Source organism: Oncorhynchus kisutch, linkage group LG21, assembly GCF_002021735.2.
Source record: "Oncorhynchus kisutch isolate 150728-3 linkage group LG21, Okis_V2, whole genome shotgun sequence".
Taxonomy (NCBI): Eukaryota; Metazoa; Chordata; class Actinopteri; order Salmoniformes; family Salmonidae; genus Oncorhynchus; species Oncorhynchus kisutch.
The window spans coordinates 46,043,464-46,058,126 of NC_034194.2; the positions used below are offsets into that span (position 1 = coordinate 46,043,464).

The window sequence follows — 14,663 nt, forward strand, 5'->3', positions numbered from 1 at the left end:
GAGTGCTGCTCAGCGTGAGGTAATACAGTAGGGGGAGTGCTGCTCAGCGTGAGGTAATACAGTAGGGGGAGTGTGAGGTAATACAGTAGGGGGAGTGCTGCTCAGCGTGAGGTAATACAGTAGGGGGAGTGCTGCTCAGCGTGAGGTAATACAGTAGGGGGAGTGCTGCTCAGCGTGAGGTAATACAGTAGGGGGAGTGCTGCTCAGCGTGAGGTAATACAGTAGGGGGAGTGCTGCTCAGCGTGAGGTAATACAGTAGGGGGAGTGCTGCTCAGCGTGAGGTAATACAGTAGGGGGAGTGCTGAGGTAATACAGTAGGGGTAGTGCTGCTCAGCGTGAGGTAATACAGTAGGGGTAGTGCTGCTCAGCGTGAGGTAATACAGTAGGGGGAGTGCTGCTCAGCGTGAGGTAATACAGTAGGGGGAGTGCTGCTCAGCGTGAGGTAATACAGTAGGCGGGAGTGCTGCTCAGCGTGAGGTAATACAGTAGGGGGTGTGCTGCTCAGCGTGAGGTAATACACTAGGGGGAGTGCTGTTCAGCGTGAGGTAATACAGTAGGGGGGAGTGCTGCTCAGCGTGAGGTAATACAGTAGGGGGGAGTGCTGCTCAGCGTGAGGTAATACAGTAGGGGGAGTGTGAGGTAATACAGTAGGGGGAGTGCTGCTCAGCGTGAGGTAATAAAGTAGGGGGAGTGCTGCTCAGCGTGAGGTAATACAGTAGGGGGAGTGCTGAGGTAATACAGTAGGGGTAGTGCTGCTCAGCGTGAGGTAATACAGTAGGGGTAGTGCTGCTCAGCGTGAGGTAATACAGTAGGGGGAGTGCTGCTCAGCGTGAGGTAATACAGTAGGGGGAGTGCTGCTCAGCGTGAGGTAATACAGTAGGCGGGAGTGCTGCTCAGCGTGAGGTAATACAGTAGGGGGTGTGCTGCTCAGCGTGAGGTAATACACTAGGGGGAGTGCTGTTCAGCGTGAGGTAATACAGTAGGGGGGAGTGCTGCTCAGCGTGAGGTAATACAGTAGGGGGAGTGTGAGGTAATACAGTAGGGGGAGTGCTGCTCAGCGTGAGGTAATACAGTAGGGAGAGTGCTGCTCAGCGTGAGGTAATACAGTAGGGGGAGTGCTGCTCAGCGTGAGGTAATACAGTAGGGGGAGTGCTGCTCAGCGTGAGGTAATACAGTAGGGGGAGTGCTGCTCAGCGTGAGGTAATACAGTAGGGGGGAGTGCTGCTCAGCGTGAGGTAATACAGTAGGGGGAGTGCTGCTCAGCGTGAGGTAATACAGTAGGGGGAGTGCTGCTCAGCGTGAGGTAATACAGTAGGGGGAGTGCTGCTCAGCGTGAGGTAATACTGTAGAGGGGGGGTGCTGCTCAGCGTGAGGTAATACAGTAGGGGGAGTGCTGCTCAGCGTGATGTAATACAGTAGGGGGAGTGCTGCTCAGCGTGAGGTAATACAGTAGGGGGAGTGCTGCTCAGCGTGAGGTAATACAGTAGGGGGAGTGCTGCTCAGCGTGAGGTAATACAGTAGGGGGAGTGCTGAGGTAATACAGTAGGGGGAGTGCTGAGGTAATACAGTAGGGGTAGTGCTGCTCAGCGTGAGGTAATACAGTAGGGGGAGTGCTGCTCAGCGTGAGGTAATACAGTAGGGAGAGTGCTGCTCAGCGTGAGGTAATACAGTAGAGGGGAGTGCTGCTCAGAGTGAGGTAATACAGTAGGGGGAGTGCTGCACAGCATGAGGTAATACAGTAGGGGGAGTGCTGCTCAGTGTGAGGTAATACAGTAGGGGGGGTGCTGAGGTAATACAGTAGGGGGAGTGCTGCTCAGCGTGAGGTAATACAGTAGGGGGAGTGCTGCTCAGCGTGAGGTAATACAGTAGGGAGAGTGCTGCTCAGCGTGAGGTAATACAGTAGAGGGGAGTGCTGCTCAGAGTGAGGTAATACAGTAGGGGGAGTGCTGCACAGCGTGAGGTAATACAGTAGGGGGAGTGCTGCTCAGTGTGAGGTAATACAGTAGGGGGAGTGCTGAGGTAATACAGTAGGGGGAGTGCTGAGGTAATACAGTAGGGGGAGTGCTGCACAGCGTGAGGTAATACAGTAGGGGGAGTGCTGAGGTAATACAGTAGGGGAGTGCTGCACAGCGTGAGGTAATACAGTAGGGGGAGTGCTGCTCAGCGTGAGGTAATACAGTAGGGGGAGTGCTGCTCAGCGTGAGGTAATACAGTAGGGGGGAGTGTGAGGTAATACAGTAGGGGGAGTGCTGCTCAGCGTGAGGTAATACAGTAGAGGGAGTGCTGCTCAGCGTGAGGTAATACAGTAGGGGGAGTGCTGCTCAGCGTGAGGTAATACAGTAGGGGGAGTGCTGCTCAGCGTGAGGTAATACAGTAGGGGGAGTGCTGCACAGCGTGAGGTAATACAGTAGGGGTAGTGCTGCTCAGCGTGAGGTAATACAGTAGGGGGAGTGCTGCACAGCGTGAGGTAATACAGTAGGGGGGAGTGCTGCTCAGCGTGAGGTAATACAGTAGGGGGAGTGCTGAGGTAATACAGTAGGGGGAGTGCTGCTCAGCGTGAGGTAATACAGTAGGGGGAGTGCTGCTCAGCGTGAGGTAATACAGTAGGGGGGAGTGCTGCTCAGCGTGAGGTAATACAGTAGGGGGAGTGGGAGGTAATACAGTAGGGGGAGTGCTGCTCAGCGTGAGGTAAGACAGTAGGGGGAGTGCTGCTCAGCGTGAGGTAATACAGTAGGGAGAGTGCTGCTCAGCGTGAGGTAATACAGTAGAGGGGAGTGCTGCTCAGAGTGAGGTAATACAGTAGGGGGAGTGCTGCACAGCGTGAGGTAATACAGTAGGGGGAGTGCTGCTCAGTGTGAGGTAATACAGTAGGGGGAGTGCTGAGGTAATACAGTAGGGGGAGTGCTGCACAGCGTGAGGTAATACAGTAGGGGGAGTGCTGAGGTAATACAGTAGGGGAGTGCTGCACAGCGTGAGGTAATACAGTAGGGGGAGTGCTGCTCAGCGTGAGGTAATACAGTAGGGGGAGTGCTGCTCAGCGTGAGGTAATACAGTAGGGGGGAGTGTGAGGTAATACAGTAGGGGGAGTGCTGCTCAGCGTGAGGTAATACAGTAGAGGGAGTGCTGCTCAGCGTGAGGTAATACAGTAGGGGGAGTGCTGCTCAGCGTGAGGTAATACAGTAGGGGGAGTGCTGCTCAGCGTGAGGTAATACAGTAGAGGGAGTGCTGCTCAGCGTGAGGTAATACAGTAGGGGGAGTGCTGCACAGCGTGAGGTAATACAGTAGGGGTAGTGCTGCTCAGCGTGAGGTAATACAGTAGGGGGAGTGCTGCACAGCGTGAGGTAATACAGTAGGGGGGAGTGCTGCTCAGCGTGAGGTAATACAGTAGGGGGAGTGCTGAGGTAATACAGTAGGGGGAGTGCTGCTCAGCGTGAGGTAATACAGTAGGGGGAGTGCTGCTCAGCGTGAGGTAATACAGTAGGGGGAGTGCTGCTCAGCGTAGTACACAGCACGGTAGCACGGTAGTACATAGTACGTAGCACGGTAGTACGTAGCACGGTAGTACGCAGCACAGTAGTACGCAGCACGGTAGTACGCAGCACGGTAGTACATAGTACGTAGCACGCAGCACAGTAGTACGTAGCACGGTAGCACGGTAGTACGGTAGTACATAGTACGCAGCACGGTAGTACGCAGCACGGTAGTACGCAGCACGGTAGTACGCAGCACGGTAGTACACAGCACGGTAGCACGGTAGTACATAGCACGGTAGTACATAGTACGTAGCACGTTAGTACGTAGCACGGTAGCACGCAGCACGGTAGCACGCAGCACGGTAGTACGCAGCACGGTAGCACGGTAGTACGGTAGTACATAGTACGTAGCACGGTAGTACGTAGCACGGTAGTACGCAGCACGGTAGTACGCAGCACGGTAGTACGCAGCACGGTAGTACGGTAGTACGTAGCACGGTAGTACGTAGCACGGTAGTACGCAGCACGGTAGTACGCAGCACGGTAGTACGCAGCACGGTAGTACGCAGCACGGTAGTACGCAGCACGGTAGTACGCAGCACGGTAGTACATAGCACGGTAGTACGCAGCACGGTAGTACGCAGCACGGTAGTACGCAGCACGGTAGTACGCAGCACGGTAGTACACAGCACGGTAGTACGCAGCACGGTAGTATGAGAAACACCCAGTGATTCATATTAACATTACTATATAATCTAGTTCACAGAGTCAAACACACACACAGAGACAGACAGACACACACACAGAGACAGACACACACACACACAGAGACAGACAGACACACACAGAGACAGACACACACACACAGAGACAGACACACACACACAGAGACAGACACACACACAGAGACAGACACACACACAGAGACAGACACACACACAGAGACAGACACACACACAGAGACACAGAGACAGACAGAGAGACAGACAGAGAGACAGACACACAGAGACAGACACACAGAGACAGACTTACGCGGAGTGTGCTTTGGCGATCCTCATGAACAAGTCTTCATCTCCTCCTTTATCAGGATGGAACTTCAGCGACAGCAGACGGTACTGCTTCTTAATCTCTGATACAGACGCTCCCTACACACACACACACACTTCTCTTAATGATTTGTTTCAGCATTACAATACCCCTGTGCACAAAGAGAGGTCCATATAGAAATGGTTTGTCGAGATCAGTGTGGAAGAACTTGACTGGCCTGCAGAGCTGACCTCAACCCCATAGAACACCTTTGGGATGAATTGGAACGCCGACTGTGAGCCAGGCCTCATCACCCAACATCAGTGTTCGACCTCACTAATGCTCTTGTGACTGAATGGAAGCAATGTTCCAACATCTAGTGGAAAGCCTTCCCAGAAGAGTGGAGGCTGTTATAGCAGCAAGTAGGGTGTGTATTGGTCAGGTAGGGTGTGTATTGGTCAGGTAGGGTGTGTATTGGTCAGGTAGGGTGTGTATTGGTCAGGTAGGGTGTGTATTGGTCAGGTAGGGTGTGTATTGGTCAGGTAGGGTGTGTATTGGTCAGGTAGGGTGTGTATTGGTCAGGTAGGGTGTGTATTGGTCAGGTAGGGTGTGTATTGGTCAGGTAGGGTGTGTATTGGTCAGGTAGTGTGTGTATTCATCAGGTAGTGTGTGTGTATTCATCAGGTAGTGTGTGTGTATTCATCAGGTAGTGTGTGTGTATTGGTCAGGTAGGGTGTATATTGGTCAGGTAGGGTGTGTATTGGTCAGGTAGTGTGTGTATTGGTCAGGTAGTGTGTGTATTGGTCAGGTAGTGTGTGTATTGGTCAGGTAGTGTGTGTATTGGTCAGGTAGTGTGTGTATTGGTCAGGTAGTGTGTGTATTGGTCAGGTAGTGTGTGTATTGGTCAGGTAGTGTGTGTATTGGTCAGGTAGGGTGTGTATTGGTCAGGTAGGGTGTGTATTGGTCAGGTAGGGTGTGTATTGGTCAGGTAGGGTGTGTATTGGTCAGGTAGGGTGTGTGTTGGTCAGGTAGGGTGTGTGTTGGTCAGGTAGGGTGTGTGTTGGTCAGGTAGGGTGTGTATTGGTCAGGTAGGGTGTGTATTGGTCAGGTAGGGTGTGTATTGGTCAGGTAGGGTGTATGTTACCTGGTCCAGGCCGAGGACTTCATAAGGGTTATACTCCTGGTACTCTCGGTCCAGCTTGGACACTTTGTAGGCCAGCAGCAGAAACACAGCCCAGCCAAACAATAGGGCTGCTTTCCTACACACACAAACAACAGGTTATCTCACACAAATAGAGAGAGAGAGAGAGAAAGAGAGAGACACAGAGAGAGACACAGAGAGAGACAGAAAGAGAGAGAGACACAGAAAGAGAGAGAGACACAGAAAGAGAGAGAGACACAGAAAGAGAGAGAGACACAGAAAGAGACAGAGACACAGAAAGAGACAGAGAGAGAGAGAGAGACAGACAGACAGAGAGAGACACGCAGAGACAGAGACACGCAGAGACAGAGACACGCAGAGACAGAGACACGCAGAGACAGAGACACGCAGAGACACAGACAGACACACAGAGACACAGACAGACACACAGAGACACAGACAGACACACAGAGACACAGACAGACACACAGACAGACACACAGACAGACAGACACACAGACAGAGACACACGCAGGTTCTGGTTCATTAAGGAAGTGACTCACTTCAGTGTGGGTATGATGCTCTGCTGAGACTTCATCAAGCGGAGGCAGTACCACAGACACCGTCCATGCACCTTCCGCAGGCTCTTCAGACGCAGCTGTTCTGGGGTGACACACACGTTAGACAGGGAGTCACGGACATGTGGATGTGTGTACATACAACTGTTTAGAGTAAAATAACCCTCCCCCAGAGAAAGCTGACAGTACCCCCTCCTCCCTCAGAGAAAGCTGACAGTACCCCCCTCCTCCCTCAGAGAAAGCTGACAGTACCCCCCTCCTCCCTCAGAGAAAGCTGACAGTACCCCCCTCCTCCCTCAGAGAAAGCTGACAGTACCCCCCTCCTCCCTCAGAGAAAGCTGACAGTACCCCCCTCCTCCCTCAGAGAAAGCTGACAGTACCCCCCTCCTCCCTCAGAGAAAGCTGACAGTACCCCCCTCCTCCCTCAGAGAAAGCTGACAGTACCCCCCTCCTCCCTCAGAGAAAGCTGACAGTACCCCCCTCCTCCCTCAGGGAAAGCTGACAGTACCCCCCTTCTCCCTCAGGGAAAGCTGACAGTACCCCCCTCCTCCCTCAGGGAAAGCTGACAGTACCCCCCTCCTCCCGCAGGGAAAGCTGACAGTACCCCCCCCCCCCTCCTCCCCCAGAGAAAGCTGACAGTACCCCCCTTCTCACTCAGGGAAAGCTGACAGTACCCCCCTCCTCCCTCAGGGAAAGCTGACAGTACCCCCCTCCTCCCTCCAGAGAAAGCTGACAGTACCCCCCTCCTCCCTCCAGAGAAAGCTGACAGTACCCCCCTCCTCCCTCCAGAGAAAGCTGACAGTACCCCCCTCCTCCCTCCAGAGAAAGCTGACAGTACCCCCCTCCTCCCTCCAGAGAAAGCTGACAGTACCCCCCTCCTCCCTCAGAGAAAGCCTAATAACATAATGTCACACAGGTGACCAATAGGGTCCAACCTAATAACATAATGTCACACAGGTGACCAATAGGGTCCAACCTAATAACATAATGTCACACAGGTGACCAATAGGGTCCAACCTAATAACGCATCATAATGACATCAGTAAATTGGTTATAAACAAACTCACGTGAGAGCAAAAAATGGATGTAGATGATGTGACAAGTAAACTAACAGGGAATGTCTGGTTGCTCAGGGGTAAATGGAAGACAGGTGTGTGGAATTGGAATAGGTGACTAAAATTTAAATAAATTAAAAAAATATATATATTAAAATGATTTAACCTTTATTTAACTAACTAAGTGAGTTAAGAACAAATTCTTATTGACAATGACGTCCTACTGCTGGAGATAAAGAGGAAGAAGGAGCATATTGGGCCAAACAGGTGCTGTTACATCGTTTCAGACAGGAACAATGTAAAACACTAAATAAATGAAAAGCAGTTTTAACAGGTAGATTTAGTTTTATTGGTAAAGACTTTATTACAGCCAAGACTAAAAACGGTCGCATGCACTCGTTTATGCAATTGCTGAAACGGAGCGGTTGTGTACGGTAAGTTATTCAATGGGTCACTTTTTTATAAATAAAAAACACTTCACTGCATTTCAAATCCTGAACGACTCATATGCTGTGTGATTACATGAACAAATACATGATTGATACAGTAGTTTATATTAGACTAGGTATTGAAATATAGGCCTCTACAGTATTAAGACTGAACAGGATGTGCTCTAAGGCCTACAGCTCCATGGTGGTTCTACCAGGCTGCTATACAGAGTCTACTAATGACATGAAATATAGGCCTCTACAGTATTAAGACTGAACAGGATGTGCTAAGGCCTACAGCTCCATGGTGGTTCTATACTAAGTCTACTAATGATAATGACACGGTGGTTCTATACTAAGTCTACTTATGATAATGACACGGTGGTTCTATACTAAGTCTACTAATGATAATGACACGGTGGTTCTATACTAAGTCTACTAATGATAATGACACGGTGGTTCTATACTAAGTCTACTAATGATAATGACACGGTGGTTCTATACTAAGTCTACTAATGATAATGACACGGTGGTTCTATACTAAGTCTACTAATGATAATGACACGGTGGTTCTATACTAAGTCTACTAATGATAATGACACGGTGGTTCTATACTAAGTCTACTAATGATAATGACACGGTGGTTCTATACTAAGTCTAATGATAATGACACGGTGGTTCTATACTAAGTCTACTAATGATAATGACACGGTGGTTCTATACTAAGTCTACTAATGATAATGACACGGTGGTTCTATACTAAGTCTACTAATGATAATGACACGGTGGTTCTATACTAAGTCTACTAATGATAATGACATGGTGGTTCTATACTAAGTCTACTAATGATAATGACACGGTGGTTCTATACTAAGTCTACTAATGATAATGACACGGTGGTTCTATACTAAGTCTACTAATGATAATGACATGGTGGTTCTATACTAAGTCTACTAATGATAATGACATGGTGGTTCTATACTAAGTCTACTAATGATAATGACATGGTGGTTCTATACTAAGTCTACTAATGATAATGACACGGTGGTTCTATACTAAGTCTACTAATGATAATGACACGGTGGTTCTATACTAAGTCTACTAATGATAATGACACTGTGGTTCTATACTAAGTCTACTAATGATAATGACATGGTGGTTCTATACTAAGTCTACTAATGATAATGACACACTACCAAGTGCGCCATTGTTCAGATGTTGCCCTACAGGAGTTACACAGTAATAGCGTCACTGCTATTAGCTTCACGACGCACTATGGAACACCGTTTGGGTCTTTGCGTGTCTTAAAAGATACACATCAAATAACACTATTTATATAATAATAATAATAATAATAATAATAATTTAAAAGTCAAATAACAGTTCCATTATATAATGTTGTGTGTTCTAAGTTTGCACGTGCCAAGCCAAGCGCCACCACTACTATCAGTAGCACTGTCAAAGCTGTACAAGAAGTCTGCAAACAAGCAACCACCGGCCACGAACGATGTGTATCAGCCAAAATGTCATATCGGTGCATCACTATTAAAAATAGCAAAAATGTGAAATGATTTCTCTGCCATTTTGCTGTTGCGTGAGGCTTGGAGCTCATGGAATTAGAAGGCTATTAAACAAACACTTGAACAGGCAAGAACTGTCTTATTTCTGTAGATATATGATTTATAAAGCCAGGCACATTTAACAGTTCAGCTATTGATTATAGACTTAATTAAAGTTGTGGTTTCTTCTCGCCTGACAATAACAGCTGTTTTCTCCTCTCCTAACTCCACTGCTGCCTCCACCACATCGTTCTCAACCACAATACGCTGGTTAACTTTACTATTATGCACACAGCAACATGGTCTAGGAAAAGTTGCCAATTCAACAGTGGACTGATGTTTCTGAACTGCAGACAGTGACTGCTATCAAACACAGGAGAAACTGCATTTGTTATAAAAGTATATATATACAGTGCCTTGCGAAAGTATTCGGCCCCCTTGAACTTTGCGACCTTTTGCCACATTTCAGGCTTCAAACATAAAGATATAAAACTGTATGTTTTTGTGAAGAATCAACAACAAGTGGGACACAATCATGAAGTGGAACAACATTTATTGGATATTTCAAACTTTTTTACCCTATGAAAAACTGAAAAATTGGGCGTGCAAAATTATTCAGCCCCCTTAAGTTAATACTTTGTAGCGCCACCTTTTGCTGCGATTACAGCTGTAAGTCGCTTGGGGTATGTCTCTATCAGTTTTGCACATCGAGAGACTGACATTTTTTCCCATTCCTCCTTGCAAAACAGCTCGAGCTCAGTGAGGTTGGATGGAGAGCATTTGTGAACAGCAGTTTTCAGTTCTTTCCACAGATTCTCGATTGGATTCAGGTCTGGACTTTGACTGGGCCATTCTAACACCTGGATATGTTTATTTTTGAACCATTCCATTGTAGATTTTGCTTTATGTTTTGGATCATTGTCTTGTTGGAAGACAAATCTCCGTCCCAGTATCAGGTCTTTTGCAGACTCCATCAGGTTTTCTTCCAGAATGGTCCTGTATTTGGCTCCATTCATCTTCCCATCAATTTGAACCATCTTCCCTGTCCCTGCTGAAGAAAAGCAGGCCCAAACCATGATGCTGCCACCACCATGTTTTACAGTGGGGATGGTGTGTTCAGAGTGATGAGCTGTGTTGCTTTTACGCCAAACATAACGTTTTGCATTGTTGCCAAAAAGTTCAATTTTGGTTTCATCTGACCAGAGCACCTTCTTCCACATATTAGGTGTATCACCCAGGTGGCTTGTGACAAACTTTAAATGACACTTTTTATGGATATCTTTAAGAAATGGCTTTCTTCTTGCCACTCTTCCATAAAGGCCAGATTTGTGCAATATACGACTGATTGTTGTCCTATGGACAGAGTCTCCCACCTCAGCTGTAGATCTCTGCAGTTCATCCAGAGTGATCATGGGCCTCTTGGCTGCATCTCTGATCAGTCTTCTCCTTGTATGAGCTGAAAGTTTAGAGGGACGGCCAGGTCTTGGTAGATTTGCAGTGGTCTGATACTCCTTCCATTTCAATATTATCGCTTGCACAGTGCTCCTTGGGATGTTTAAAGCTTGGGAAATCTTTTTGTATCCAAATCCGGCTTTAAACTTCTTCACAACAGTATCTCGGACCTGCCTGGTGTGTTCCTTGTTCTTCATGATGCTCTCTGCGCTTTTAACGGACCTCTGAGACTATCACAGTGCAGGTGCATTTATACGGAGACTTGATTACACACAGGTGGATTGTATTTATCATCATTAGTCATTTAGGTCAACATTGGATCATTCAGAGATCCTCACTGAACTTCTGGAGACAGTTTGCTGCACTGAAAGTAAAGGGGCTGAATAATTTTGCACGCCCAATTTTTCAGTTTTTGATTTGTTAAAAAGGTTTGAAATATCCAATAAATGTCGTTCCACTTCATGATTGTGTCCCACTTGTTGTTGATTCTTCACAAAAAAATACAGTTTTATATCTTTATGTTTGAAGCCTGAAATGTGGCAAAAGGTCGCAAAGTTCAAGGGGGCCGAATACTTTCGCAAGGCACTGTATATTTTAGTGTTACACCATTGTCCTTAATCATATACAATATCAGTAGCACATGTCTTAGAGTGGTGGACTGAGCCATCCCCACAGCCTTCACAATGGATCAGTCCACTCAGATAGGAACCAATCAGACAGGTGTCTTAGCGTGATGGACTGAGCCATCCCCACAGACTCCACAATGGATCAGTCCACTCAGACAGGTGTCTTGCACACCATTCTTTTTTTTTTACTAAAGAAATCTTGAGGTCAGCCCTACATGCGTCTATATCAAATCTAGCAATATGGTTTATTTTGGGAGCTTACCTACTGTACTATATTGGCAGCCTAGCAGGGGCATAGCCAGAAATTAGTTTGTGGGAGGGCCTGCAGGGATATGGATGGGACAACATTTGTAATAATAATAATACAATTATTTGTTTTGCTTTTTCTCAATCTGATTGGGTGGGCCTGGCAGGACCTGGCTCCCCAGTTGGTGGGCCTGTGTCCACCCTGGCCTATGCCCCTGCTGCCTAGGCTAGTCTGCTAGTAGTAGACTCTTCTTTGCCCAAACATACAGGTCATCTATCTAGATGTACATGGAGTCTGGTACTTTCAATTCTGACATTAGGTGTAGCCATCGATGAATATAATCTGATACGACTTCCGCGTTGTCAAACGGATACAGGGGGGCTAAACTGTTTTCCTGGGTAGCAGACTAAAATTCCATGGAGAAGGAAGTTCATAACAAACGTCACCAATCGCGTGGAGCTGAGACCAGGCTTTGTGGAGTCCCTTTTCCTAATGTGCATATGCCAATTGAATCTCAACAAGGAAACATTTGGGGGTGCTGTTTGATTACCGTTTATTGAAAAAATGTATTAATTTCAGCAGACAAAGAATGACACGCAACGACAGAGGACGAACATAGATACAAGGTGGGCATTTCATATTTTATTTTAAGTATTGACCTTGGGCGAATCGATGTGGTAGGAGCAAGATTCCACAACGCCCGGTCTCGGCTCCACACCGCTGATGAAATACCTCAGAAACTTCATTCCCCGTGGAGTTTAGTCCGCTACTTCACGGGTAACGTTAGCATAACAGACATCTGTGACGGTATAGCTGCAATACTAAGGTAAACATGTTTCTTTATGAATTCAACCTCACGGCCATATCAAAAACCTTCCAATGCTTTACTTAGTTATCAATCAAGTGACTAAATAAATGCGAGTTAGTTAACTAGCAAGTATAGCTATAGGTAGCTAGCTACCACCACCCACGAACGTCGGCTAACGTGACCAGCAGCACACCTAACGAACGTCGGCTAACGTTACCAGCAGCATACGTAACGAACATCGGCTAACGTTACCAGCAGCATACGTAACGAACATCGGCTAACGTTACCAGCAGCACACGTAACTAACGTCAACAGCAACATACGTAACGTAACGAACGTTGCAAAGAGTATTTTGCCAGACGACGTAAAATTCAGAGTAACCCGTTAACTAGCTAGCTAAAGTTAGCTAGCTGGACGGGACCATTTGTTATATAGCTAACTGACGCAGCTAGCTGGCTAAGTCACCAGACAAACATTAAGCTGAACGAGAAATACTAGCTAGTTAGGTGTTATTGGCACTGATATAGTATCCAATGAAATTAATACAAATAAATAAAATAAAAGTTAGCCAGTCATATTGGTTAGCTAACTCGTAGCTAGCTGTTAGTTATGTAAACACCAACGCAGAGAGATTGGGCATGACGCTTCATAGCACCCCCCATAGCAGTGCAGAGTTGGTAACGTCAGTTAACTACTTGTTGTTATGTGTATTTCAGCCAGCTAGTTAACTACTACATGCGAATGTAGCTAGCTGGCAACAGAGTTGGCTGGCAAGAAAAACTCTAACTAGTGGTGGTCCGTCTCAGAACTGGCTAATCGAATTTTTTAGTTAGCAGGCTAGCTAACTTCACCCATCACACACAGCATACTTAGCTAACTAACCAACTTTAGCATGCTAAGCTAGGTGATGCTATCTTGTCGTATATACATCGGGGCCTTACCAGCATTCTGATCTCGGGGCCAGAGGTAATATGTGGCTGGGATAACGATGAGTCCAACAAAGGACGTTAGAAAGTAGAAAAATGTGTTGCCGCTGTCATCGTACTGAAACTGTTGCCCGGCCATTTCGTCGCGGGGTGTCTAGGGTGCCCCCTTTTCTTTCTCCACGGCTATGCCTTCCCAATCAAAGCCCAGTATGTATGACTTGACACACACCACTGATCAGGCAACAGCTAGCATAGGGCCAAAACAGCGCGATGCTGCGAGAGATCGGATACGTGGTTTACGCCTGCGCAGTTGGTTAGTCTCTGCTTCCGTTCTTCTTCGTCTGTGGAACTTCCGGGAACTTGTCCCTTTTGTTATGCTTCCACCTACTGCTTAGTATTTGATATTACTTCCAGCCTTGGAACTGTACTTGGTAAACTAGATGGGATACAGCTTTAGTCAAAGTTTAAAAGTCAAAAGTAGATTTTGTTTTGTACATTTTCCCTAACCCTTTGCCTAACCTTAACCTAATTATCCCGAACTGCTACGTTAATACTCCTAACCTGTTGCGTAACTTCTAAACCTGCTACGAAAAGTCCCTTTTGACAAAAGCTGTAAATCAAATCAAATCAAATCAAATTTATTTATATAGCCCTTCGTACATCAGCTGATATCTCAAAGTGCTGTACAGAAACCCAGCCTAAAACCCCAAACAGCAAGCAATGCAGGTGTAGAAGCACGGTGGCTAGGAAAAACTCCCTAGAAAGGCCAATACCTAGGAAGAAACCTAGAGAGGAACCAGGCTATGTGGGGTGGCCAGTCCTCTTCTGGCTGTGCCGGGTGGAGATTATAACAGAACATGGCCAAGATGTTCAAATGTTCATAAATGACCAGCATGGTCGAATAATAATAAGGCAGAACAGTTGAAACTAGAGCAGCAGCACAGTCAGGTGGAAGTTGAAACTGGAGCAGCAGCATGGCCAGGTGGACTGGGGACAGCAAGGAGTCATCATGTCAGGTAGTCCTGGGGCATGGTCCTAGGGCTCAGGTCCTCCGAGAGAGAGAAAGAAAGAGAGAAGGAGAGAATTAGAGAACGCACACTTAGATTCACACAGGACACCGAATAGGACAGGAGAAGTACTCCAGATATAACAAACTGACCCCAGCCCCCCGACACATAAACTACTGCAGCATAAATACTGGAGGCTGAGACAGGAGGGGTCAGGAGACACTGTGGCCCCATCCGAGGACACCCCCGGACAGGGCCAAACAGGAAGGATATAACCCCACCCACTTTGCCAAAGCACAGCCCCCACACCACTATACCTTCTAGAAAAAAACGGGTT

At 47.2% G+C, this 14,663-nt stretch overlaps 1 protein-coding gene across 2 annotated transcripts in view; it reads right to left on the reverse strand.

Annotated features, from left to right (window-relative positions):
* sec63 (SEC63 homolog, protein translocation regulator) overlaps positions 1 to 13,657 on the reverse strand; it is a 39,166-nt gene extending 25,509 nt beyond the window's left edge. Inside the window, exons 1-4 of one of the 2 annotated variants that reach the window (XM_031800397.1) lie at positions 13,335 to 13,657; positions 6,204 to 6,303; positions 5,644 to 5,758; positions 4,506 to 4,618 (exon numbers count right to left, since the gene is read on the reverse strand). In XM_031800397.1, coding sequence (XP_031656257.1) covers positions 4,506 to 4,618; positions 5,644 to 5,758; positions 6,204 to 6,303; positions 13,335 to 13,458 — 452 coding nt within the window. In that variant the 5' untranslated portion in view covers positions 13,459 to 13,657. The remainder of the gene's footprint in view (positions 1 to 4,505; positions 4,619 to 5,643; positions 5,759 to 6,203; positions 6,304 to 13,334) is intronic. The other variant, XM_031800398.1, reaches the window with a different exon arrangement.
* Positions 13,658 to 14,663: the final 1,006 nt, after the last annotated feature.